The sequence below is a fragment of the Papilio polytes genome, unplaced genomic scaffold, assembly GCF_000836215.1.
Source record: "Papilio polytes unplaced genomic scaffold, Ppol_1.0 DF824269.1, whole genome shotgun sequence".
Lineage (NCBI taxonomy): Eukaryota > Metazoa > Arthropoda > Insecta > Lepidoptera > Papilionidae > Papilio > Papilio polytes.
In genome coordinates, this window is record NW_013524935.1 from 4,684,327 (window position 1) to 4,709,489 (window position 25,163).

Genomic DNA, 25,163 nt, shown 5'->3' on the forward strand with positions numbered 1-25,163 from the left:
TTTTGTGACCTTTGACCTTGAATAAGTCAAAAATCGCACCCGTGCCTGTGTCCAATAGTATACCAAAAAAATCGTTACAAGTTGTACAAACGTAATTTCAAAGAACATAAGGCGCAATTGTGCGATAGCTGAGTTATCGCCAATTTTGAGGGCGACTCCATACAAATTTTCAGAGAAAACGTTCTAATTGTGCCAAAAACATCGATACAAGATAAATATTACGTTATAAAGTATGCGTTTACTGATACAAAGCACATTCAAGCAAAAAAAGAGACATTTCAAACATCAGATAAAGTTGTCTATGGAGCAACTGGGTACAGCCCAATGTGTGCCGGAGACCTAATTTTAGTCCCTTTCCATCCTTTTCTTAAGAGGAAAGGATGGCAATGATAAGTGGATTTGACGGTGGAGGAGATGAATTGGAAGAGGACATTTCCTCTTTATGTGCGTCTCCTCCTTCGTCAATCAAGGGTAGATAACGCATCTGCAATTGCAGATTTTATGGGCAGCGGACGCTTTCCGGTAGCCGCTTGCTCGTTTGCCACCTAATGTTATATAAAAAAAAGGACGTTAGTCATGTATATGGTACACCGGCAGAGGTAGACCTAGAAAGAGATGGATTGCGTGAATGGTGACATGATAAAGAAGGGTGCACCGATCCTACCGGTGATAAGGTAGAAGAGATGATGAAATACTTATAAAAATTATAAAGTACAGAATTACAACTTACTCTATAATGAAGATGGGTCATTGGTTTACCAATAGACCCTGGGAGAGAAGAGACGGGATTTAAAGTAATGCCACAAACTTCGCTGCAACCGTATGCCACGTAGGTCTCCGTTTCAGGTGTTATTATCTGGAAAATAAGTTACAAATTAGTTACTTTTTTATTACAATTTTGTCTTTGTTTTTAGTATCGTCTTTAGAGCGGGCACACCTGAAACTATCGCAAAACTGTTTAGTCTCGCTTTGATTCCTATCTTATATAGAGGTACGCACACTACTGTTCAGTTGTGCAACTAAACAGTTGAGGCTGCGAAACAATCGACAATCGTACAACAGTTGTGCCATAGTTTTATCGAAGGTGTGCTCTTACTTTGCTTGGTAAATGTTATGTTTCAAAATGAAAACAAAATGAATTTAGCTCTCATTTATTGTGATCTCCTGACTAAACGACTTCACTGATTTTGAAAATTGAAGTTTCATATTACAGTTATTCTGATCTAGACGTAATAGGGTTAAATACTTTATTGGTTTGTCAAATTACTATTGTTTACTTATGTTAAAGATAAAAGATTTCTCAACCAAAGAAATATTATTAGTTTTAAAGTACTGTTAAGTGAAAGTTGCAATTATTTTTTTTACCTTCAAGTCATCAATCAGTGTCTGAGGCACAGCACTACCTCCTACCAGTATATACTTGAAAGACGAAAAGTCGCATCTATCTCGTGTTTCAGGTTTCGTCAGAGTTATAGCCATTGTCGGACTGATTATCATGAATTCCGGCTGTAATTTATACGAAATATATTTTAAATTTTGAACATAATCAGAACCTGAGTTGGGCCACCGAAGTTGCGGATAAAAGGAGATTGCATGTGGCTGAGATACGTATGTTAAGATGGATGTGTGGTGTGACAAGATTGGATAAAGTTAAGAATGTGTGTATTAGAGAGAGTTTGAAAGTAGCGCCTGTAGTGGAGTAATTGAGAAGCAAAAGGTTAGCGTGGTATGGACATGTCATGCGACGAGTCGATGGAAACATGAATGTGGATAGCTACAAAGGAAGAGAAAGACCGAAAAAAGTATGGATGGATTGCGTGAAAGAGGATATGCTTAAGAAAGGAGTGGATTCAGATATGACGGCTGACAGAGACGTATGGATGAGCAGCACATACTGTGCCGACCCTCCATAAGGGATAAGGGCAAGTTGATGAGAACCAAAGGGTAGTTAAATAAATATTTATACCTTGTATTTGTTGATAAGATCATACGTGTGTTCCGTTGTCGTTGGTAGAGATGTTTGTATTCTCGTGAACTTCATTATGGGCGATAGAATCAGGCTAAATATCGCTGACAGCCACTGCACCGGCGACACTATCAGAACTCTATCAACTGGCGACGGGAACTTGGATGTTATCAACCTGTGACCAGAAAAAAAATAGTTTACTTTTACTGGATCATACTAATGTTATAAATGTGAAAGTTTAGATTTTTTAACAATATAAGGTGGCAAACGAGCAAGCCTGAATCCACCGAAATGGAAAGCGACCGCTGCCCATAAACATCCGCAATCACAGATGCGTTGCCTACCCTTAGTTGACGGAGGAGTTGACGTACATAAAGAGGACATTTCCACTTCCAAACCTTTCCACTTAAGAAAAGGGTGGAAAGGGAAAGGGACTAAAATTAGGCCCCCTCACCACACTCTCAGACGAAACGCGGAATTGCTTCACGCCTGTTTTCTGTGTGGATGGATGGATGTTTGTTAGAGTTTGTAGCCTAAACTGCTGAATGGATCTCAATGAAATTTGGTATAGATGTAGAGGATAGTCTGGAAGAACAGATAGGCTATTCCTTTTGTTGTTTTAATTCCCCGTGGAAGGAGTCGCGGGCGATAGCTAGTAGATACATATAAATGAAATGTTTTATTTACCATACGTAGGGTAGACTAAACATTAGGTTTTTATATGTGAGTGCAGCACATTTAGGTTTCCCAGTCGTCCCACTTGTGGAGATTAGTAAACAAGTTCTCTCTTCCGGGTTAAAATCAGCAGGCCTGAAATGTATCTTTTTTAAAATCAAAAGCAACACGGTAATCTTTACTTGGAATGTACGGTAATACAACCAAGTACACCTAGGATAAGATACGACACTAACAGTGAGGCAACCAGTACAAGTAAATACAAGTAACACGTTTACTGCGGCAAGTAAAATCATAATTCTTCATCTGGTGCGGTGGCGGGCCGAAATGCGCCCCCGGTGAAATTTCCGCCAATGCGCGTCATATCATACAATTCAATTCAAACAAACTTCGAAAAAATAAAAAGATCATACAGTTTTACTACTTCTAATTTTTTTTGTGTAATATTTATTATATATATTCGTACTTGAAATCCTCCACAGATGTATCGCTTCCATATTTTTGTATGAACTCCGTAAATTCACATTTACCACCTTTGTTGTATGTCACTATTCTTGCATCTAAATTCATATTCTTCATCGCTTCTTCAACATCTCCTTCTCTTTCACTCATACAGAATATGACTTTTGGCAAACATATCTCAAAGGTATCTTGAAGCTCCTCTAAAAATTAGAATATTCAATTTAATAGCGTACACACAACTGTAACTACACTATCGCACAACTGTCTAGTCTCGCCTTGATGTCTATGAGCTATGGAGGTATGGTCACAGCTACTAAAGTAAACAGTTGAAGCTGCGAAACAATCGACAATCGCACAACAGTTTTGCGATAATTTAGTCAAAGGGTAAGGTTAAATCAAGGTCGTACGAATTTGATTACATTTTTAACTAAACATAAGTTTAAATGACTTGACTGTGACGAATGGATAAGATAAAACTACATAAACTATATAAAATATAGAGAGTGAGAGGTCAAGGATATATCATGGTTATGATTTTTGCTGTCATACTGTTGAGGCTGACAATAATACTTACTGATTCCAAGCGTACTATCGACACCAGCAACTATCAAACCTAAATAGAAAGCAGCGTACATTGAAGTTGTTAGGTCTATACAGTTTGGTGCCATAATGAGTATGACGTCATCATCTTTCAATCCTATCGCACGGAAAGCATTCGCACAACTAACTGACCTTTCCAGAGCATCTTGGAATGTGTCTGTCTCTCCGGTACCACCATCTATCTGTAAATATCATTATTTACAATTGTTACTAAATTAAAATTGTATAAAAATCTAAAAACAATTGTTACATGAATATGCTTACAAGTGCGATTTTCTCCACGCGGAGTTAAAAAAAAAAACAAATACAAGCATATGTGTTCTTCCCGACTATCCTCTATCATCATAATCTTTCTCATAGTGCTACCGTAGTGGCGCAACAGGTTTTTGTCCTCCAAATAACTCTATTATACGTCATCTCAGTCATCACTCCCTTCTTGATCATGTCACCTTTCACGCAATACATCCATCTCTTTTTAGGTCTACCTATACCGATGTACCTTTCCACGCTCATAACTAACGTTCTCCTTGTAACATGGGAGTCATCCCTACTCATGATATGCCCATACCATGCTAACCTTTATCTCCTTACCTTCTCTACAACTGGGGCTACTCTCAAACTTCCTTTATATCTATGCCAAATTTCATCAAAAAAGGTTGAACGGATTCAACCTTTTAGGGTACAAACTCTAGCAAACATCAATCGATCTAAATTTTGCATTTATAATATTAATATGATGGTAGTCAAGTCAATAGTTTGGTTATTACTACTTAGTTAATTTATTACAATATGAAGTGATCCATTCGCGACTTATAATTAGGTAGCATACATCATAAAAAATGTTTATTTTAGGATACAGTTCCATCACCTAATGTAAAGTGGACTTTGGACTTAGAGATTAAGATACGAGTATGACGAGTTTTTATTGTTTGCGTGTGGTTTATGTTCCTACTAACTTTCGCTCGAGACTCCGTCTGCGTGGAATTAAAAAAAAAGCAAAAGTGAGTAGTCTATATATTCTTCCAGACTATCCTCTACGTGTATACCAAATTTCATTTAAATCCGTTCAGCTGTTTAGGCTACAAACTCTTCATTCATTCATCCATCTAAACTTTGACATTTAGTTTTAGCTAGTTTACTAATATTTCCTTTAACCACTCCAACTAAGCTCTAGGTTTGTGCTAGGATATGGTTTATAATGGTCGAAATGTGGGACCCTTTGCCTAAATGTCTATAGGCCATACCTCAAACCATTAGGCTACTGGCATAATGCAAATATCAAGATACTAGCTGTTCCCTTGCTACTTCATCCGCATAAAATTATGAAAATTTTATTTTATTGTTTACATTTGTCAAATTATCAATTGCAAATGTCAAAATGACATGACATGATGACAACCTTGCTTCCTTGATGTTGGCAGCAACTTATGGTCTCTTTCCCACATTAGGGTTTTTATCTAAAATATTTACCCCCTAAGTTTAATAGCGTTTAAATATATAGCCTAAAGCGTGACGTAAGTGTAGGGCTTTTTATTAAAAAAAGAGTTATTCAAAAATATGCTGTAATTGCTGACATCTTAGGTAACAAAGTGTGTGTTTACGCTTTATTATAATAGTATAGATTTGAATGTTGCCTAGTGTTAAAAAATACCTGCAGTATGTTATTCCGAGCATCTTTAAGACTGTGTAAGATGAGTTTGCCGAGGTGATGTCTATCCGAAGGGATGCCACTGTTAGCGACCACACGACTTCCCAGCTCATTTAAATACCAATTAGAAGCATCACTAGCGTGTTTGTGGTACTTCATTTTTATCTGAAAGTCCAAAAAAACTCCTGAAAAGCAAAAGTATTCTTTTTATTTATTTTAATTACTAATATTATGATAGCAAAGGTTTAGATGAATGGATGGATGTTTCTAAGAGTTTGTAGCCGTAAAGTACTTGATGAAATTTGGCATAGACGGCATAGATCGTCTAGAAATCTTCTAGGAATATATAAAGGAACACAAAGGTTACTTATTTTTTTTAATTCCACAGAGTCGCATGCGAAAGCTAGTTTTACAAAATTTACAATATTTATTTCCTAAACTAATAACAAGTCCCGTCTTATGAGATATTTTATTTCACGACAAATAATTCTATTTCCATTCCTAGCGAAATAACGCTAGGTTTTATTAAAATAACTACACAAACGGTAAATATTAATTAAAGTGCTTCTTTCTTGTCTAACACATAAACATAAAATTTCTACTTACAGCTTTGTTTTTTTTTAAAAAAAATGAGCACTGAACATACAATTAAGATAACTGTCGTCTTCAGAGTCCATTAAATACTGCGATCAGACGCGATCTGCACTTATGTAATGTTGACGTTAATTATTGATAAGGGTAATGTTACACTGGGAAAGTTAACAGTCAAATGAATTAACACTTCAAATATTTTCTTTTTTATTACAGGGGGAAATCTTCAAATACCCTGCTATCGGGGGAAATGCGTAATGCCAGACTTACCATCGCCTCGGTGGCCATCTTCAAAAACGTCTACAAAGACTCGAGATCTTCAAATTCATGAAATTCAACGTGTTAACACACTCACTGTGTAACAGGCCGTTATCGGCCTGACGCGGTACTTAGCTGGTGCGGACGAAGAAAACTATGTCCCTCTCGCTAATGCGAAACGATTATCTCAGTTGTATGCATTACATGTATACATTACGTTTCTACAAATTTATAGCAATGGAATCTATCTTAGTGCTGGTGGGTCTAAAAAGACCTGCCTCGCACTGCGGAAATATTGGGAGCGCATTTTGGCCCGCCGCCGCACTAGATGAAGAATTATGATTTTAATTGTCGCAGTAATGTTTTTAAGAATAAAATATTTGTTTTAATATTTAAATTATTCTTATAATATGTTCTAAGTAATATTATGTTCGTTACCAAAGACTATTTTTTAAAACATATGTTTTATTATCAAATCTTTATTAATACATCAAATGTACGTAAAGATTTTACACAATTTAATTAATTACAAAGGTATATATATAAATAGATAAGTACATATTTTATTGTTTAAAAGATAAATAAAAAAATGTCAATGCGTCAGTGTGGTCCTATCTTAATACTTAAAATTGCCAGCTGTGCTTTATCTGTACGTGCTTTATTATATTGGTAAAAATCTTTAGTTACTAAATATAACTTAAGATAGCTGACAATATAAATACAAAGAGGTTATGTGGATCCCATTTCTCTTTACCTTTCGAATGCAGTAAGACCACATATTGCCGTCTCTATTATTTGAAAGAGAATGTAAAGGACATGTATTATACAGTCATTATAGGGGACAGTATAATCAACTGTGCAAAACGTAACTCACATGACCTTGAGGTAAAACTGGCATTTTTTTTAACGAACGAATACGTAGTTAAAAAATAATTGGTTAAATAAATTTTTTTCGTTTGTTTTATTGTAGTTAATAAAATTGGCGGCTCGGAACATGATAGTCGTTGCGTAGAACACAATTTTAGGTGTAGCGGGACGCGGAGGGAGATCTCCGCGCAACATGCAAATGACCTTGAATGACGAAGCTATTTAAAAGCACCTAATATCTAAAAAAACACACTGTTAAAACGTTTGTATTATTTGATATTATATTTGTGGTTGTTGAATACTCTCGTACAACAGTTCCCGCAGATATTAAATTTTGGCAACTCATTTTATAATTATTATCTTGGAAAATTACACCAATAATATGCAAGTCATCTTATTACGAACGATTGTGATTAGATTGTATGTACAAGTGGTTATATAGCTAATATAAATATAAATATTTCTTTCAACGATCACCGTTACTTCGTAATATAGACATGATTTATTGAGTAATCTCGTTTGGCCAAAACCATTCTTATCAATCAGCAAACACTTTTTTCTATTTATCGCTCGCTTGTTACTTCCCAAATAGTTGCTAACAGCTAAATAATGATTTGTTTATCTCTGTCGGTTTTGCGTAAACTTCTGTTATATTGAATAGTGAATATCTGCCTGTTATTATCCCACTCATGTTGGGTTACAGCATGAGGTTATGTCCTCCATATCGATTTATCTTGCGTCACCTAAGTCGTTCCCTTCTTGAAAGCAATCCATCTATCCGTATCTAATTTCTTAAATGCAAGCTCCTTATAAACTGTGCGCCATAGATTTTATTAACTTAGAAATTAGAAGTACACAAATTATATGTGTAACATTTCTGATAACAATAAGCCAAATAAATTGTATACACTTTTGCTATTATTTTTATCCAGGCGTCAAAATATCTATGTAAGATCTGGTAATAGCTTTAATTGGTTTCATATAAAGAATTCCACATGTAAATATAAATAATCGCAGTAAAAATTCACTCTTGTAGTACTTTTATTTTTACTACCTTTAAAATATATGTTTATACGTATTTTAATCTAAAAATGTGGTATAGACTTAGATTTATAACTTCATAATAATGGTAGCCCTGATATTCCTAGAGCATCGCCTAGCGTTTATACTATTTAGTTAGAACATATATTGTTACATTGGAGTGCTTCGTAACATAAATGTAACAAGAATCCAAGGCGAAGGTCCAGGAACATACGACTAGTTATAAATAACTGCTGTCGTGAGTCATTACGTTATCATCGCTCACGACATCACTCGTATCGTAGTTCGATTTTAACTTAGAACAGGCACACCTACTAAACTATCGCAGAACTGTTGTGCGATTGTCGATTGTCGAATGTTTCGCAGCCTCAACTGTTTAGTTGCACAACTAAAAATTGAGTGCCTCCATAGTCATAGCAATCAAAGGAAGAGAAAAGAGTTGTGCGATAATTTAGCTTCAGGTTTGCGAACGTTCTTATCAAATAAGATCTCATCTAAATTGTAGATCTAAAAGTTACATTTATTTATAACTAGATGTCGCCAGCGACTACGTCAAGACGAGATTTTAAAAAATATTAGCCTATGTGTTCTCCCAGACTATGCTCTACATCTATGCCTTTCATGTAGATCCGTTCAATCAAGGGGATATCTTCTATCAAACATATAAACTTTCGCATTCATAAGTAAGATAAGATTTTATCGTTGGTCTTGTAAAGATATCTAGTCTACCTTATTTCAAAAGTCAATATGAAGTTGCTTTACACACTTAAATTCTCTTTGGAATATCATGCGTCTACTTTTGGCAATGAAAATGACAGTAAAACAGAAAAATGTGAACATCTCGATCAACAAGTTGACGTAAATAATTATTTCGCTGCAAAAACCTTTGGAGAACTAGTACCAACTAGTACAAACCGGTCAGACGTAACGTAACAATCTTGTTTGTTGTTATTTTCCGTTAATTACTTCATACTGATTAACTAGTGTAGAGCTAATCGCAAGTGACTTTAACCTGTAAATATCATCACATAACCAAACACAAAATTTAACAGTGGTAGAGCCCGCTTTGGCCGCGACTCCGTCGGCGTGGAATGAAATGAATGAAAAAAAAACAAAACTAAGTAGCCTATGTGTTCTTCCAGGCTATCCTCTACATCCATACCAAATTTTATCGGAATCGGTTCAGCCGTTTAAGCTACAAACTTTAACAAACATCCATCTTAACTTTCGCATTTATAATATTAGTATGATGGTGTTGTATTTTCATAACCAATGAGAATTTAAGTTAAAAATATAATACATTTGTTTCTGTTAGTTTAAATACTTCTTAAGTGTTTGTACCATTTTTTGTATTAGTACGATTTATATCGTGACTACTATGATTTTAATTGTAAATGTCATTACGTAGTCAATTTAATTTTAATTAATTTATCAGTTAAATTTTTAAGTTTGTTAATGTAAATTTAATACGACAGCACATAAATCGACATTTATTGTTAACTAGCTGGTCCCATGCGAATTCATCCGCATGAAAATAAAAATCATTTTATTATTAACATTTGTCAAATTATCAATAGCAAATGTCAAAATGACATGACATGACAAACCTTGGCAATCTTACTTTCTTGATATTGGCAGCAACTTATGGTCTCTTAGGGTTTATATCCAAAGTATTTACCCCTTAAGTTTAATGGCGTGAAAATATATAGCCTAAAGCGTAACGTAAGTGTAATATTCAAAAATATGCTGTAATTGCTGACATCTTAGGCAACAAAGAAGTGTGTGTTTACGCTTTATTATAATAGTATAGATATATAAATCTAGATTTGCTATTTCTCTAGTAGACGATGTTTACTTTAAAATGTTAGTTTGCGTAAAATGTGTTGTAAAATCAAGGACGACGTGAAATCGCTTGATTCATCGACAGTTACTTTTGTAAATCTATTCTCAGTATAAAACGTTTAAATCTATAAAATGCATCAATAAGTAGGACTTGATCTGTATAAATAAACTAGCTGCCCGCGACTGCGTCCACACAATATTAAGATAAAAGTAGCATATAGCCTGTCTATGTCAGCTACCTTTCAGTGAACGTCCGGTCGAAATCGGTCTAGCTGTTTCGGAGATTACCCGGAACAAACGCGGCTTGCAGACAGACAGACAAAAAAAATAATTGTGATTTTCGTTATAAGTAACGTAAATGCATATTTCCGATGTGGATTTTTTCTTTTGATAATACAAAAAGACACTTTAATTTTATTATATGTATAGATTATAGGTCTTTGCGATTATTGATGACAGTTAATTCAATCTCTCTTTTTAGTACCAATTGCCACCACCACTAACCGCGACCGTCAGCGCCAAGATGGCGAAAAACAAAAAGGCACAAAAAACTTATAACCTGTCCCTTTATAAAGGTTAATCGCAGAAATTATTATCGTAAATACACATAAGAATTAAAAATATTGATACGTTGTGTTGCACGATTTTGTAATTATAGATAGATTTTACGAAAGCCACGATTGTGGTTACTAGTTCAACAAGAAACACGCAGCAATCATAATAGCTATCACATCGCATTGTAACTGACGTGTGGTGTTTATTTACCGGTAAAATAAAATTACAAAATGGAACAACTTATCGGAAAGAAATACAAATTAAAAACATCGGACAATTTTGATGAATATTTAAAATATATTGGTAAGTAATTATTGTATATTTTCTAGTTCAAAGTATTTTTTTTAATGTATTTAAATAACAATGCTTCCATTGTTTAGTTGTCATTGACAATGTTTTTTACGTATTTATTTTTAATTAATGTTGAAATGAGGTTTTATATGTTTAGTAAAACTGCATTATTACCTAGTATTTTACTACTATTATATGCAAAAGTTTGGATGGGTGTATTTAGAATTTGCCGCCTAAATTGCTTAACGGATCTCGATGTTATAACAAAGACATTATACTATCTGTGCTGTAGAGCATAGTATGCATAAAGGCTACTTACTTTTGTTTTTTTAATTTCACATTGACCGAGTTAAAATTAAAAGTAATGTTCAAGTATTGAATTAAAATAACTGGCCATTTTTGAATTTGGTAATCCATAACTTTTTTTCTTTTTTTGTTTTGTAAACGAAAACGAAGTGGAAAACAGTAGTAACGACCTTTCTCTTATCTTATCTCTATTATTTACTTTGGTTGACTATTTGCCTCACATACCAACCAATCGACACCTTACAATCATTTCTATGACTGATCTCGTTTCGTCGGACGGGTCAAAAAACATTCAGCATTTTTACAATTTTTGTGGCATTTAAAATTAACACAATAATTTAATATCTGAATAGTTAAAAACAAATCGTACTCGTTCTTACTAACATAATGGATATAGATGTCTGTTAGAGTTTGTAGTCTACTCCTAAACGGTTCTCCATGGAAGGCATAGATGTAGAGAATAGTCTGGAAGAACACATAGGCAACATTTTTTTATTCCACGTGGACGGAGTCACAGGTTAGTTACGCAGGAGTTATGTGAACACTGCAAGGTAATATGTAATTTTCCATTGACGGAACTGTTTCACAATGCTTTGTGGTTTGACATTGACCATTGATATTTATCTTATTTTATACTAGCGGCCGCCCGCGACTTTGTCAGCGCGGAGTAAAAAATATCTAATTTACTCCTGCACATACATGTCACATTCCAATGAAAGTCTCATCAAAATCAATCAAACAGTTTTGGACGTTACACGGATCGAACGCGTATTTGCGAACAGACCGACAAATATTTAATATTCGTTATAAGCAATGTATACTACATCATGTTCACGATTTTGTTTTTGTTATTGCATACGGACACGCCAATTATATTATATGTATAAAAGATTAGTCACATGATTTCTGTTTGGGTTACGTAAGAGTGAGACTCACATATTTTTTCTCGTGGACAATTATTTAAAACTAGCTTCACCCGCGACTTTGTCCGTAGAATTAAAATACAAAAGTGAATTTCCTATGTGTTCTTCTGGACTATCCTCTACGTCTATGCCAAATTCAACTATTTAGGCTATAAACTCTAAGAAACATCCATCAATCCATCCTTCCATCTAAACTTTCGCATTTATAATAGCTTCGCCCGCGACTCTGTCCGCGTGAAATTAAAAAAGTAAATAGCCTATGTGTTCTTTCAGACTATCCTCTACGTCTACAAAGTCTTACAAACATCCATCCATCTAGATTTTCGCATTTATAATATTAGTAAGAAGTATTCGCTTCGGTGAATCCACTGCATCTTTATCAATCGTCGAAAGAGTCTTCTGTATACAGAGGGTATAAAGTATTGGGTGTCATAGATTTAAGTAAATCAAGGTGACTATCACCTCCTTAGCGATGTTAATGGTTATAAAACCATTAGCACGCGCGATTCGAACCGGCTTCACCAGATAAGGTAGCACACAACCTTTCAACTGTTGTGACGTTATTACGAAACATGGCGCCTTCTGCAGCGATTCCAACATCAGGGGTTATTTTAAATAACACTAGCTGTTCCCGTGCGACTTCATCCGCATGAAATTATGAAAATTTTATTTTATTGTTACATTTGTCAAATTATCACGACATCATTATATGATGTCAAACCATGGCAACCTTGCTTCCTTGATGTTGGCAACAACTTATGGTCGCTTTCCCACATGAAGGTTTTTTCCAATGTATTTACCCTCTAAGTTTAGTAGCGTGAAAATAACTATATAGTCTAACGCGTGTCGTAAATGTGTGGCTTTTTATGAAAGAGACAATTATTCAAAAATATGCTGTAATTGCTGACATCCTACAACACAAAGTAGTGTGTGTTTACGCTTTATTATAATAGTATAGATTATCGATGACCTAGAAGGCCGCTGCCCCTACCGACGCCCATATTTGCTTCTTTATGACATAGTTACAAAAGCCTTTTTTTTCAATTCCAGGCGTTGGATTCATATCTCGAAAAGCAGCAAATTCCGTGTCACCGACTTGTGTGTTGACACAAAACGACGATGGTTCATACACGTTGGCTATGCTGACTACATTACGAAACATTTATACAACTTTTAAACTGGACGAAGAGTTCGAAGAGGAAAGGGCGGATGGTACAAAGGTAACTAATATCTAAGTGCTTTTTTATAAGGAGCCAAATATACGCGAACACCGAAGTGATAATCGACGCCAAGACATTCGTACTACCATCAGAACTACAGATGGGTTTCTGGTCTATGAGAAGGTGATACGATTCTTGAAGGGTCCTAAGTCAATAGCAGTTTGTAACCGTTTACCTTTTTCTTGCCCTAAAATTCTATTGCCGTGTCAGTTTTTGCCGTACTTTTTACTCTTCGATTAAGGCGTAGTCACTAAGCAATAAAAATTGTTAACATAATCAGAGGAATTCGACAATGGTGAGGTTTTTAACCAACCGGTATTATTATTTTGATATTTACAGGTTAAATCAACAATAGTACTTGAAGGTAACAAATTAATACAGTCCCAAATAGAACCGAATGGAAGAAAATCAACACACGTCAGGGAATTCACACAGAAAACTTTAACAGTGGTAAGTATTAACAAATTTTTCTACGGCAAAATGTATAGTCGCGGAAATCCGCCATGATCCACTTTGGTGTTGCAACGGGATTATTCCCAACCGTCACCCCTCTTTGTCTCCAAGCGAGAATAAAAAGTTTCATCCGTCCCTCCTTTTAGGCCCATTTTCACCAATAAGGTGCAAGATGGAACCGTTATGAATTAAAATAAGTTCCAACCGTCCCCTCGTCGCAAAAGGTGGGACGAATGAAAATTTTACTCTCATCTGTTATCACGTGGGTACAGAGTGGGGTGACGGTTGGGAATAATCATTGCAGGACAAGCTCCGCCTTTTGCTACAAATAAGTAGGTTTAGTGTATTTGTTTGAAGGTCGGTTTTGTTTTTTTTCGTACGGATACTATAAGCTGCAATGTATTGGTTTTTATCCGCGTCTCATTTCAAAATGTTCAAATGATTGTTGTCTAAGGTGGAACGCCGCCAATTTCCCCGACTGTACATTTCCTATTTCATAACAAAAAAAATCAGTTTAGATTTGACTCGTTAGTAAAGTTGCTATTAATGTTTACACAGGCGTTTAACCAAAGAATAAAGTTGAATTGTTTGCAGCCATTTAAAATAAAAAATCTATTATAGATATCGTCTCAAGGATCGGAAATATTTTTACTTAGTGTTAACTTTTGCTTTTTATTTATCATTCTGGTTTTTATATAACTATTTTCTATTTCCAGACGTCAACTGCAGAAGGATGGAACGGCCAATGTGTCAGAGTCTACGAACTTGTTGAATAACGCTACATTTATGGTTTATTTAGATTATTTTTAATTCTTTACTATGGAGCATTGTAATATAAGCTTTTTTATAAGAATGTAATTAAATAATAAAGTAACAAGATCTCATTTTGCGTTGTGTTTTAATAAAGATTTCGATAAAGTTTAAAAAAAAAACAATTTAATGATAGATAATAGAAATAAAATTCAACGTAATTATGTAAATTCTTTTATTTATAGATTAAAGAATTCTCATTGAATATACCATCCATATTCCTCAGGAGTTTTTAATACCTCTCCATTGTGTCCCCACAATAACCTATCATTAAATACATCCAAATTTGAATCCAATATAATACCTTGATTGTACTCTTTATTTATTAGCAAAAACATTAAAACGTAATTAACCATAATTGGATTCAAATACCATTCAAATCTTTCTTCGCTTGTATCTTTAGAACCCCAAGCTTGTCTGTCACCGACATTATTTGTTATTGAATCCAATTTTAAAAATAAGCCATGCTCATAGTTCCTTATTTTGAACACAACACAATCATCCTTCAAAACTGGTACAAAATTCCATTTAACTCGTTCGCTTGTTTTGTCTTTACTATCTCCCCAAGCTAATCTATTTTTATCTGAATTAGTACCGTAATCTAATTTCAGAGCTAGATTAAATTTCTTATTCAATATCACCACATGCTCTTCTTTCAATATAGTTTGAAATACTAATGGAAAATATTTTGTAACTATGTCCATACAATTTGAATGCCAGAGTTGGTAAGCATATGTCATCACATTTTTATTACCTTCAACCAGTAATTTCGTTATAACGTCAAAGATTAAACTGCTATTGCCACTCTCATCGATTATTTTGCTTTTTAATATAGCATTAACGTAATTACCATCCACGACATTTTTATACAAATAATTACTTAGATCAGATAAATTCAAATAAGCACGGAAACTATTAAACATAGATAAGCCCAATAATTTCATTGGCAGAATAAATTCTGAACAGTAATTCAATTTTTTCTCTTTCAAAGCTCCTTCCAGCGTCTTTATATCAAGGGAATCTTCATTTAAACCGAACACAATGACTTTGCCGACCTCTTCATTGACGATTCTCGCTATATCTTTGGCACAACTTTCATTAATAGTTGCCCCCAGGACTGTTATAAGTTTTACGGAATTATTCTTGATATAACCACTTGTATCACAGTTTGTAGAACTAACAACTGGAATTCTGTTCGGTATTTTCCTGTTTTTATCCGGACCTTTGCTTACGAGTTGAGACACATCGTTAATATTATAACAATCAGCGAATCCTGTGCGACCTTCAGGGGCAGTTATTTTTCCTTCCCCCAATAATCGACATGATCAACAAATTTACAGTAAGATATTGGTATTTTTACCAAATTGTAATCGCCTATAAACGGCACCTCGGAATATGGATACTTTTTGTCATCATTTTTGTCGTAGTTCGGCGGTTCCGCGAATCTCCAAGTGTTTAAGAGGGCCATGTCTTATTTGATTACCTAAAAGTATTAAAACCGATTTGTAAAATGTATAAATAGTTATTATTAAAATTAATACTACACTAAAAAATAAATTAGTAAAGAAACCGTTATTGTTATTGTTAAGTTTAGGTTAGTAAGGACATGGGAAAATTATCAGCATTCTTCCTCCTTATCCTATTCCCGTAGCGGCGCAACAGGTTTTTGTCCTCCAGATAACTCTATCATACGTCATCTCAGTCATCGCTCTCTTCTTGATCATGTCACCTTTCATGCAATCCATCCATCTCCTTCTAGGTCTAACTCTACACTCATATCTAACACACCTTGTTACATACCATCATCCCTCCTTATACCATGCACCTACCATCACATGGAGATGAAAACTACTAAAACAATTAGACAAATAATGAGTTAATTCTAAAATATCAGAAACATATTAAAACAGAACTTACCACGATTGGGGCAAAAAAAAAAGCTGTTGCCCGCGATTATATCTGTGCGGAAACAAAAAAGCAAAGTAAGTCGCCTACGTGTTCTTCCAGATTTATCTACAATCGAGCTCCGTTCAGCAGTTTAGGCTACAAACACTAACAAACATCCTTCCAAACTTTCGCATTTATAACATTACAAGTTTTATAGTAATCAGCAACATTTCCAATGTGGTTTTTTATCTGACCTATTTAAATGTTGTGGTTCCTGATAACGATAACGGAATATGAAAATAACTAACAGTTCAACTGACAGTTTAAATTTTGCATGCACTTGTTGTCAGAACCAAGGATGGATCCAGCTTTGGCGTCAAGGGGGGTCACATAGTCGTGGTGAAGTCAAGAGATTGACAAAATATGTAAATATATTTTGTCAACTTGACCAACCAGCCCAGGGGTGGTCATGACCCCCCTACCCCTGGATCCGCCATTAGTTAGAACTAAGCGTCTTAAAACGGGATTAACTGTCTGATGTATTATCTATTTTCCGTATAGATCATACAATAAGAAAAAATATGTCATGCGGGAAAAGAGCAAAAACAACAAGCCAATAGTCGCAAAGAGTCAAGGTTACTTGATGTTTGCAATTGGCAGTTTTACAGAATGTAAATAATAAAACAGTTAACTATATTTTTTTAAAGAATGAAGCCACACTGGTACAGCTAGTATTAAGTGGAATACGAAACATTTCACAACTGATATCTATAGTCAAATCTATATAAATGAAGTAGATATTTTAGTGAGGAAACATTGTGATTCGTCCTGCACATATCTACGTAGAAATTCAAGATGTATGTGAAGTTAAAATGCGTTGGACCAGCGTGTTTGAATATTGGTCGCGGAAGAAAGCGCAAGCGTTCCCGTGACCCAGCCACTGGCGGACAGAAGGAACACCACTGGGTTTTTAGTGGTTATTCCGGCCATCTTCCATCTTCTCGGCCGGCGAGTCCCACATACCCCCACTGGTAACAGGGGGGATGCGTAAATGCATTTTCCCAGCGAGAAAAAAAATCATTTATCAGTGGTAGAGCCTGCTTTAACATCGTCGCACAAATGGGTCGGCTCGCCCCCAGTAATACCACGACCACACAGAAAACAGGCGTGAAGTGGAAGCAATTCCGCGTTTCGTCTGATAAGTGTGGTGCCGGAGGCCTAATTTTAGTCCCTTTCCCGTTCCACCCTTTTCTTAAGAGAAAAGGATGGGAAGGAAAAGTGGATTTGTCGGTGGAGGAGACGCATAGGAAGGAGAAATGTACTCTTTATGTGCGTCTCCTCATCCGTCAATTAAGGGTAGGCAACGCATCTGCAATTGCGGATGTTTATGGGCAGCGGTCGCTTTCCATTTCCGTGGATATATGTGGCCGCTTGCTCGTTTGCCACCTTATATTGTAAAAAAAAAGCGTGTTTGACTAAGACCTAATTATCTCCAATTTGTGGTAGACGCGAGCACATTTTACTTTTTTAGAGTCTTTAGGGGAGGTAGCTGCCCCCTCTGCCCCACAGTCAGTTAAACACTCGGCGACGCGTATGGGCTCGAGAATTTGAGATCACGTATTATGTAGGAATAGCCGATACGGATGGAGTAGCCAAAGCGACTTTATGTAATAATTTGGTAAGCTTTGCCCATGACACAATACTGTTATCTTAATCTACAAATAAGTATTAATACGATTATAAAGTGTCATTGTAATTTCATCATACAACATAATAGTGGAAATAACAGATAAATTAATGATGTCATAATTTAAAATATCACATACTAGCTGTTCCCGTGCGGCTCCATCCGCATGAAATTATAAAAATTTTATTTTATTGTTTACATTTGTCAAAGTATCAATATCAAATGTCAAACTGACATGACATGGCAAACCTTGGGAATCTTGTTTCCTTTATGTTGGCAGCAACTTATGGTCTATTTCCCACATTAGGGTTTTATCCAAAACATTTACCCCCTAAGTTTAATGGCGTGAAAATATATAGCCTAAAGCGTGACTTAAGTCTAAGGCTTTTCATTAAAAAAAGAATTATTCAAGAATATGTTGTAATTGCTGACATCTTAGGCAACAAAGAAGTGTGTGTTTACGCTTTATTATAATAGTATAGATAGTATAGATATCACATATTGACCTTTGAATCGTGACAATGTCATACTTTCTAGTTCTTAATGTTTACTCGATCATTCTGCAACGTTTCAACATATCTTATTAAAATTGGGCACAGATATAAAACAAAGTCTGGAGTACACATGAATGTTTGTTAGAGTTTGTAGACTAAACTGCTGAACGGATTTCCATGTGGATGATGTAGATGATAGTGTGGAAGAACACATAGGCTACTTACTTTTGTTTTTCTTTTTTTAATTCCACACGGACGGAGTCGCGGGCAACAGCTTGTGTAATATAAACGAGATAATCTGATTAGAGGAATGTTTCTTAATATCTCCCTAGCATATAAACGAATCCCGAAGTAGTTCAGATACAAAACACGGTATGGAAAAAGTTAGGTTACTTTAAAGAGTTTTTTTAATTCACTGCAGACGGAGAGGCAACAGCTAATACTGTATTATGCCATAACGAGAAAATACGAATTGGATATCATTTTCATTTTTGGCGTCTTGCAAATAACAGTAACGAATTGATAGGACGTGATTCAACATAAGACTAAAATCATCACATTTCTTAGGTTAGCCAACAGAATTTCCTATTTACTTAAACTATTTGAGATGTAGGTTTTATCCTGTGAGAATTGATCTCCAGAAAGTAGTGCCAACTTAAATTATAATCCACGATATGCCACTGGCTTTTGTTTCAATTTTTTTTGCATTTAAATCCGAAGCAAAAGTATCTTTTAACAACACGAAAATATTTTGTATTATGATATCAATACACACCTATAATTCGTAATGATAAGATATTCATTATCTACAGGAAATTGCTTATAAATATCGTATGTCGGCAAATTCAATTATTCAGTAATCGACGATTGTTGATTTAGATTCGCAAAAGTCTAAAATGGCCTTCCTCGGTAAACTATACTCACACGACCGAGATGAAAACTATGAACCGTACATCGAAAGTTTAGGTAAGAACTCTTTCGTAATCTATACTGATAAAGAAGAAAGATTTGTATTTTTGTATGTATTGTAATAACTCAAAAACTATTTTCACTATAAAAAAGCTACGTTATCAGAAAATAACATAGATATTTTTTTTTAAATTTCACGCTGACGAAGTCGCGAGCAACAGCCAGTAAAATTGTATAACTAATATTTGACACCTTGATTTTCAAATATGTAAATATATTTTGCTTTATTGTTAAAACATCAATTTATTGTTAGCTAAATGTGTTTTTTTTACTAAAAACCATCGCTTGTTTGTCCATTGCCATACCAAATATAAAATGTTAAATGACTAGCTTGCACTCGCGAGGCCGTTAGCATGGAATTAAAAAAAGCAAAAGCTACAGTGTAGTTTACATCTATGACAAATTTCATTGAGATCCATTTAGAAGTATTGGCAACAAACTCTAACATAACATCCATCAATTCATCTAAACTTTAGAATTTATAATATTAACTAACTGTCTCCCGCAAACGTAGTTAGCGCTTTGAACCACCCGTTAGGCCAATTTAACACCGCGGAATTGAAAAAGTATGCCTGTCAATGTCAGCTACCCCGCAGTGAAATTCCCGACGAAATCGGCCCAGCAGTTTCGGAGATTGCCCGGAACAAACGCAGCTTGCGGACAGACAGACAAAAATTTTTAATGCGATTTTCGTTATCAGCAACGCAAATACATCATTATTCCGAAATCTGGAATTTTTCTTTTGATATTACAACAGACACTCCAATTTTATTATGTTTATAGATATATAGATAAGTTTAGTAAGATTAACTTTATAGGTTTGCCGGCGGATAGAGTAGCCAACTTAAAGAACTACAAGCCACAACAGAAGCTGGAGAAGAACGGAGACACTTACACCATGACAGCTGTCAGTGCAGCGGGAGATCGGACAATATCTTTCAAAGTAGGCGAGGAGTTCGATGAGAACCTTGCTGAAGGACATAATGTAAGCATAAACAACGCGATTTTACTTTGAAGAAATGTAGCTTTATGTTATATTAACTGTTGCTCGTGACTTCGGCCGTGTAAAATAATAAATAACTGAAAAATATGGCCTGTGTTACTCACTTATAGCTCTATGGTGAAAGAATTTTTGAAATCGGCTCAGTAGATTTTGAGTAATTCAATACATACAAAAATACAAATCTTTCCTCTTTATAATATTAGTATAGATAATGAATACATGATCATGCACATCGGTAGTCAATCTGGCTAAGTCTAGGTGAGGGGGCAGCTACCGCCAAAACAGTATTCGTATTCGTTTTTTTGTAGTTTCCAGGTCGCGCCACTTCTGCCCCCCGGCGTGCCTATTATCATGTAAAAATTAATTATCTATTAGTTTAAAAATTTAATTATATCGATAAAATGGCTATCGGTCATTAAAATTCGTTTGTTATGGTATCATGATATAAGCCGATATCAGTAATCTTACTAGTATTAAAACCGACTTCCAAACAAAATACACTAAAAACAAAACAAAATATTCTCAAAAAAACAGTACACTAAAAAGTAACGAAATAATCCTTTGAAAATAGTAAACCTATTGTAGCTGTTATGTCTATATTGTACAATTATTATTACTTTGATGTCGGTGTCAGCCAAGGTATGCAGTGATATTTATACGTAAGGGTTTCCACATTTTTACCATAACAATTAACATTTGTGAGTATAGTAACGTTTAAGTAATGAATCTACATTGACTGACACCGACTTCAAAGTAATAATAATTGTACAATATAGACATAACAGCTACAATAGGTTTACTATTTTCAAAAGATTATTTCGTTACTTTTTAGTGTACTGTTTTTTTGAGAATATTTTGTTTTTAGAGTATTTTGTTATGTTTTTAGTGTATTTTGTTTGGAAGGCGGTTTTGTTTTTTTATTAAAAAGTTTATTTATTTCTCGATTTTTAGTGAATCTAAACGTCGCAGTATGATAATCACTAGCTTTCAAACCAAAAATGAGTTATCTAAATCGATTATATAAGAAATTAAGTAAAGATCTAATACATCGTTGCAATCATTCACTCATAATTCTGTCCAGCCGCGCGCCGCTGTTGCCCGTGAGTTTTAATATTTTGATAACTTCTAGAATCTTTGTCAGAATTACATACTGTAAAGGGCAATTATGATCTACATTTAATACTCTATCGAGAAAACATATTTATTTGGATAAGGATTCATACCAAATAAGAATAAAAGCGTTTTAAATGAAGTCTATTGCATTTATTTGACGGTTTTCGCGAAACAAACGGTTATTGTGCGACAACCTTAAGAGATAGATATATACTATTGCGGACTTAAATATAGCTAATTAAATGAGCTACAATTCTTTCATACATCATTTTATGTAGATCTTATAGTTTAGGCTACGTAAGTCAAGAAAGCAAACTTTGTTACAAGTTGGTATTTTTTTCTGCGACTCGTAATTTGCTAATTATGATATCTCCTAAACTATTGATCGGAATTACACACTTCCAAGGGCATTTATAATCTACATTAAATTCTCTTGATGATAGACACATTTATTTGGATAAGGATTCATACCGAACACGAGTAATATCGTTGAAAGTGGGGTGTAGATTTCGAGCGATATTTTAATGAAAAAAGTGGTTATTGTGCGACAATATTAATAGATAGATATATACTATCGCGGACTTTTATTTAGCAAATTTAATGGGCTACAATTCTTCCATACATCATTTTTATGTAAGTCTTATAGTTTAGGCAAAGAAAACTTTCGCATTTATAATAACTTCGTCCGCGATCCTTCCGCGTAAAATTAAAAAAAAAGTAAGTAGCCTATGTGTTCTTCTAAAGTATCCTCTACATCTATGTCAAATTTCATAGAGATCCGTTTAGTAGTTTAGAATAGAAGTCTTACAAACATTTATCCATCCATCTAAATTTTCGCATCTATAATATTAGTAAGAAGTAAGATATTCGCTTCGGTGAATCCACTGCATCTTTATCAATCTCCGAAGGGGTCTTATGTACTCGTATAGAGGGGGTATAAAGTATTGGGTGTCACAGGTTTAAGTAAATCAAGGTAACTGTCCTTAGCGACGTTAATGGTTATAAAACCATTAGCACGCGCGATTCGAACCGGCTTCACCAGATAAGGTAGCACACAACCTTTCAATTGTTGTGACGTTATTACGAAACATGGCGCCTTCTGCAGCGATTTCAACATCACGGGTTATTTTAAATAACACTAACTGTTCCTGTGCGACTTCATCCGCATGAAATTATGAAAATTTTATTTTATTGTTTACATTTGTCAAATTATCACGACATCATTACATGATGTCACACCATGGCAACCTTGCTTCTTTGATGTTGGCAATAATTTATGGTCGCTTTCCCACATGAAGGTTTTTTTCTAATGTATTTACCCCCTAAGTTTAGTAGCGTGAAAATAACTATATAGTCTAAAGCGTGTCGTAAATGTGTGGCTTTTTATGAAAGAGAAAATTATTCAAAAATATGCTGTAATTGCTGACATCCTACAACACAAAGTAGTGTGTGTTTACGCTTTACTATAATAGTATAGATATAGATTATCGATGACCTAGAGGGCCGCTGTCCCTACCGACGCCCATATTTGCTTCTTTATGACATAGTAACAAAAACCTTTTCTTTTAATACCAGGCGTTGGATTCATATCTCGAAAAGCAGCAAATTCCGTGTCATCGACTTGTGTGTTGACACAAAACGACGATGGTTCATACACGTGGGCTATGCTGACCACATTACGAAACATTTATACAACTTTTAAACTGGACGAAGAGTTCGAAGAGGAAAGGGCGGATGGTACAAAGGTAACTAATATCTAAGTGCTTTTTTATAAGGGGCCAAATATACGCGAACACCGAAGTGATAATCGACGCCAAGACATTCGTACTACCAGCAGAACTGCAGATGGGTTTCTGGTCTATGAGAAGGTGATACGATTCTTGAAGGGTCCTAAGTCAATAGCTGTTTGTAACCGTTTACCTTTTTCTTGCCCTAAAATTCTCCGTGTCAGTTTTTGCCGTACTTTTTACTCTTCGATTAAGGCGTAGTCACTAAGCAATACAAATTGTTAACATAATCAGAGGAATTCGACAATGGTAAGGTTTTTAACCAACCGGTATTATTATTTTGATATTTACAGATTAAATCAACAATAGTACTTGAAGGTAATAAATTAATACAGACCCAAATAGAACCGAATGGAAGAAAATCAACACACGTCAGGGAATTCACACAGAAAACTTTAACAGTGGTAAGTATTAACAAATTTTTCTACGGCAAAATGTATAGTCGCGGAAATCCGCCATGATCCACTTTGGTGTTGCAACGGGATTATTCCCAACCGTCACCCCTCTTTGTCTCCAAGCGAGAATAAAAAGTTTCATCCGTCCCTCCTTTTAGGCCCATTTTCACCAATAAGGTGCAAGATGGAACAGTTATGAATCAAAATAAGTTCCAACCGTCCCCTCGTCGCAAAAGGTGGGACGAATGAAAATTTTACTCTCATCTGTTGTCACGTGGGTACAGAGTGGGGTGACGGTTGGGAATAATCATTGCAACGGGACAAGCTCCGCCTTTTGCTACAAATAAGTAGGTTTAGTGTATTTGTTTAAAGGTCGGTTTTGTTTTTTTTCGTACGGATACTATAAGCTGCAATGTATTGGTTTTTATCCGCGTCTCATTTCAAAATGTTCAAATGATTGTTGTCTAAGGTGGAACGCCGCCAATTTCCCCGACTGTACATTTCCTATTTCATAACAAAAAAAATCAGTTTAGATTTGACTCGTTAGTAAAGTTGCTATTAATGTTTACACACGCGTTTAACCAAAGAATAAAGTTGAATTGTTTGCAGCCATTTAAAATAAAAAATCTATTATAGATATCGTCTCAAGGATCGGAAATATTTTTATAACTTTTGCTTTTTATTTATCATTCTGGTTTTTATATAACTATTTTCTATTTCCAGACGTCAACTGCAGAAGGATGGAACGGCCAATGTGTCAGAGTCTACGAACTTGTTGAATAACGCTACATTTATGGTTTATTTAGATTATTTTTAATTCTTTACTATGGAGTATTGTAATGTAAACTTTTTTATAAGAATGTAATTAAATAATAAAGTAACAAGATCTCATTTTGCGTTGTGTTTTAATAAAGATTTCGATAAAGTTTAAAAAAAAAAAACAATTTAATGATAGATAATATAAATAAAACTCAACGTAATTATTAAAATTCTTTTATTTATAGTTTAAAGAATTCTCATTGAATATACCATCCATATTCCTCAGGAGTTTTTAATACCTCTCCATTGTGTCCCACCAATAACCTATCAAGATTTACATCAAAATTTGAATCCAATATAATACCTTAATTGTACTCTTTATTTATTAGCAAAAACATTAAATCGTAATTAACCATAATTGGATTCAAATACCATTCATATCTTTCTTCGCTTGTATCTTTAGAACCCCAAGATATTTTAGTGAGGAAACATTGTGATTCGTCCTGCACATATCTACGTAGAAATTCAAGATGTATGTGAAGTTAAAATGCGTTGGACCAG

General features: G+C 34.7%; 4 protein-coding genes across 5 annotated transcripts in view; 2 read left to right on the forward strand and 2 right to left on the reverse strand.

Moving 5' to 3' along the window:
• Positions 1-6,063, reverse strand: part of LOC106106607 (luciferin 4-monooxygenase-like) — an 8,988-nt gene extending 2,925 nt beyond the window's left edge. Inside the window, exons 1-8 of the mRNA XM_013287213.1 lie at positions 5,958-6,063; positions 5,355-5,536; positions 3,678-3,885; positions 3,108-3,303; positions 2,654-2,776; positions 1,967-2,141; positions 1,366-1,506; positions 731-856 (exon numbers count right to left, since the gene is read on the reverse strand). Coding sequence (XP_013142667.1) covers positions 731-856; positions 1,366-1,506; positions 1,967-2,141; positions 2,654-2,776; positions 3,108-3,303; positions 3,678-3,885; positions 5,355-5,510 — 1,125 coding nt within the window. The 5' untranslated portion in view covers positions 5,511-5,536; positions 5,958-6,063. The remainder of the gene's footprint in view (positions 1-730; positions 857-1,365; positions 1,507-1,966; positions 2,142-2,653; positions 2,777-3,107; positions 3,304-3,677; positions 3,886-5,354; positions 5,537-5,957) is intronic.
• A 4,402-nt stretch (positions 6,064-10,465) lies between these two features.
• On the forward strand, positions 10,466-14,582 carry LOC106106724 (probable fatty acid-binding protein). 2 transcript variants are annotated; one of them, XM_013287374.1, is made up of 4 exons: positions 10,466-10,808; positions 13,076-13,245; positions 13,585-13,695; positions 14,415-14,582. In XM_013287374.1, exons 1-4 carry the CDS (start codon positions 10,736-10,738, stop codon positions 14,472-14,474), a joined length of 414 nt encoding a protein of 137 aa, XP_013142828.1. In that variant the 5' UTR covers positions 10,466-10,735; the 3' UTR covers positions 14,475-14,582. The 2 variants fall into 2 exon arrangements, with proteins under 2 accessions (XP_013142828.1, XP_013142821.1); XM_013287367.1 differs by lacking the exon at positions 10,466-10,808 and adding an exon at positions 11,382-11,619.
• A 106-nt stretch (positions 14,583-14,688) lies between these two features.
• Positions 14,689-16,553, reverse strand: LOC106106555 (microvitellogenin-like). Its single transcript, XM_013287157.1, is given in 3 exon segments — positions 14,689-15,814; positions 15,817-15,991; positions 16,426-16,553. Coding segments are annotated over 2 exon segments (1,269 nt in total). The 5' UTR covers positions 15,977-15,991; positions 16,426-16,553; the 3' UTR covers positions 14,689-14,705.
• A 2,890-nt stretch (positions 16,554-19,443) lies between these two features.
• On the forward strand, positions 19,444-23,564 carry LOC106106891 (fatty acid-binding protein-like). The gene is made up of 3 exons (XM_013287553.1): positions 19,444-19,542; positions 20,364-20,530; positions 23,237-23,564. The coding sequence occupies exons 1-3, from the start codon at positions 19,473-19,475 to the stop codon at positions 23,291-23,293; spliced, it is 294 nt and encodes a 97-aa protein (XP_013143007.1). The 5' UTR covers positions 19,444-19,472; the 3' UTR covers positions 23,294-23,564.
• Positions 23,565-25,163: the final 1,599 nt, after the last annotated feature.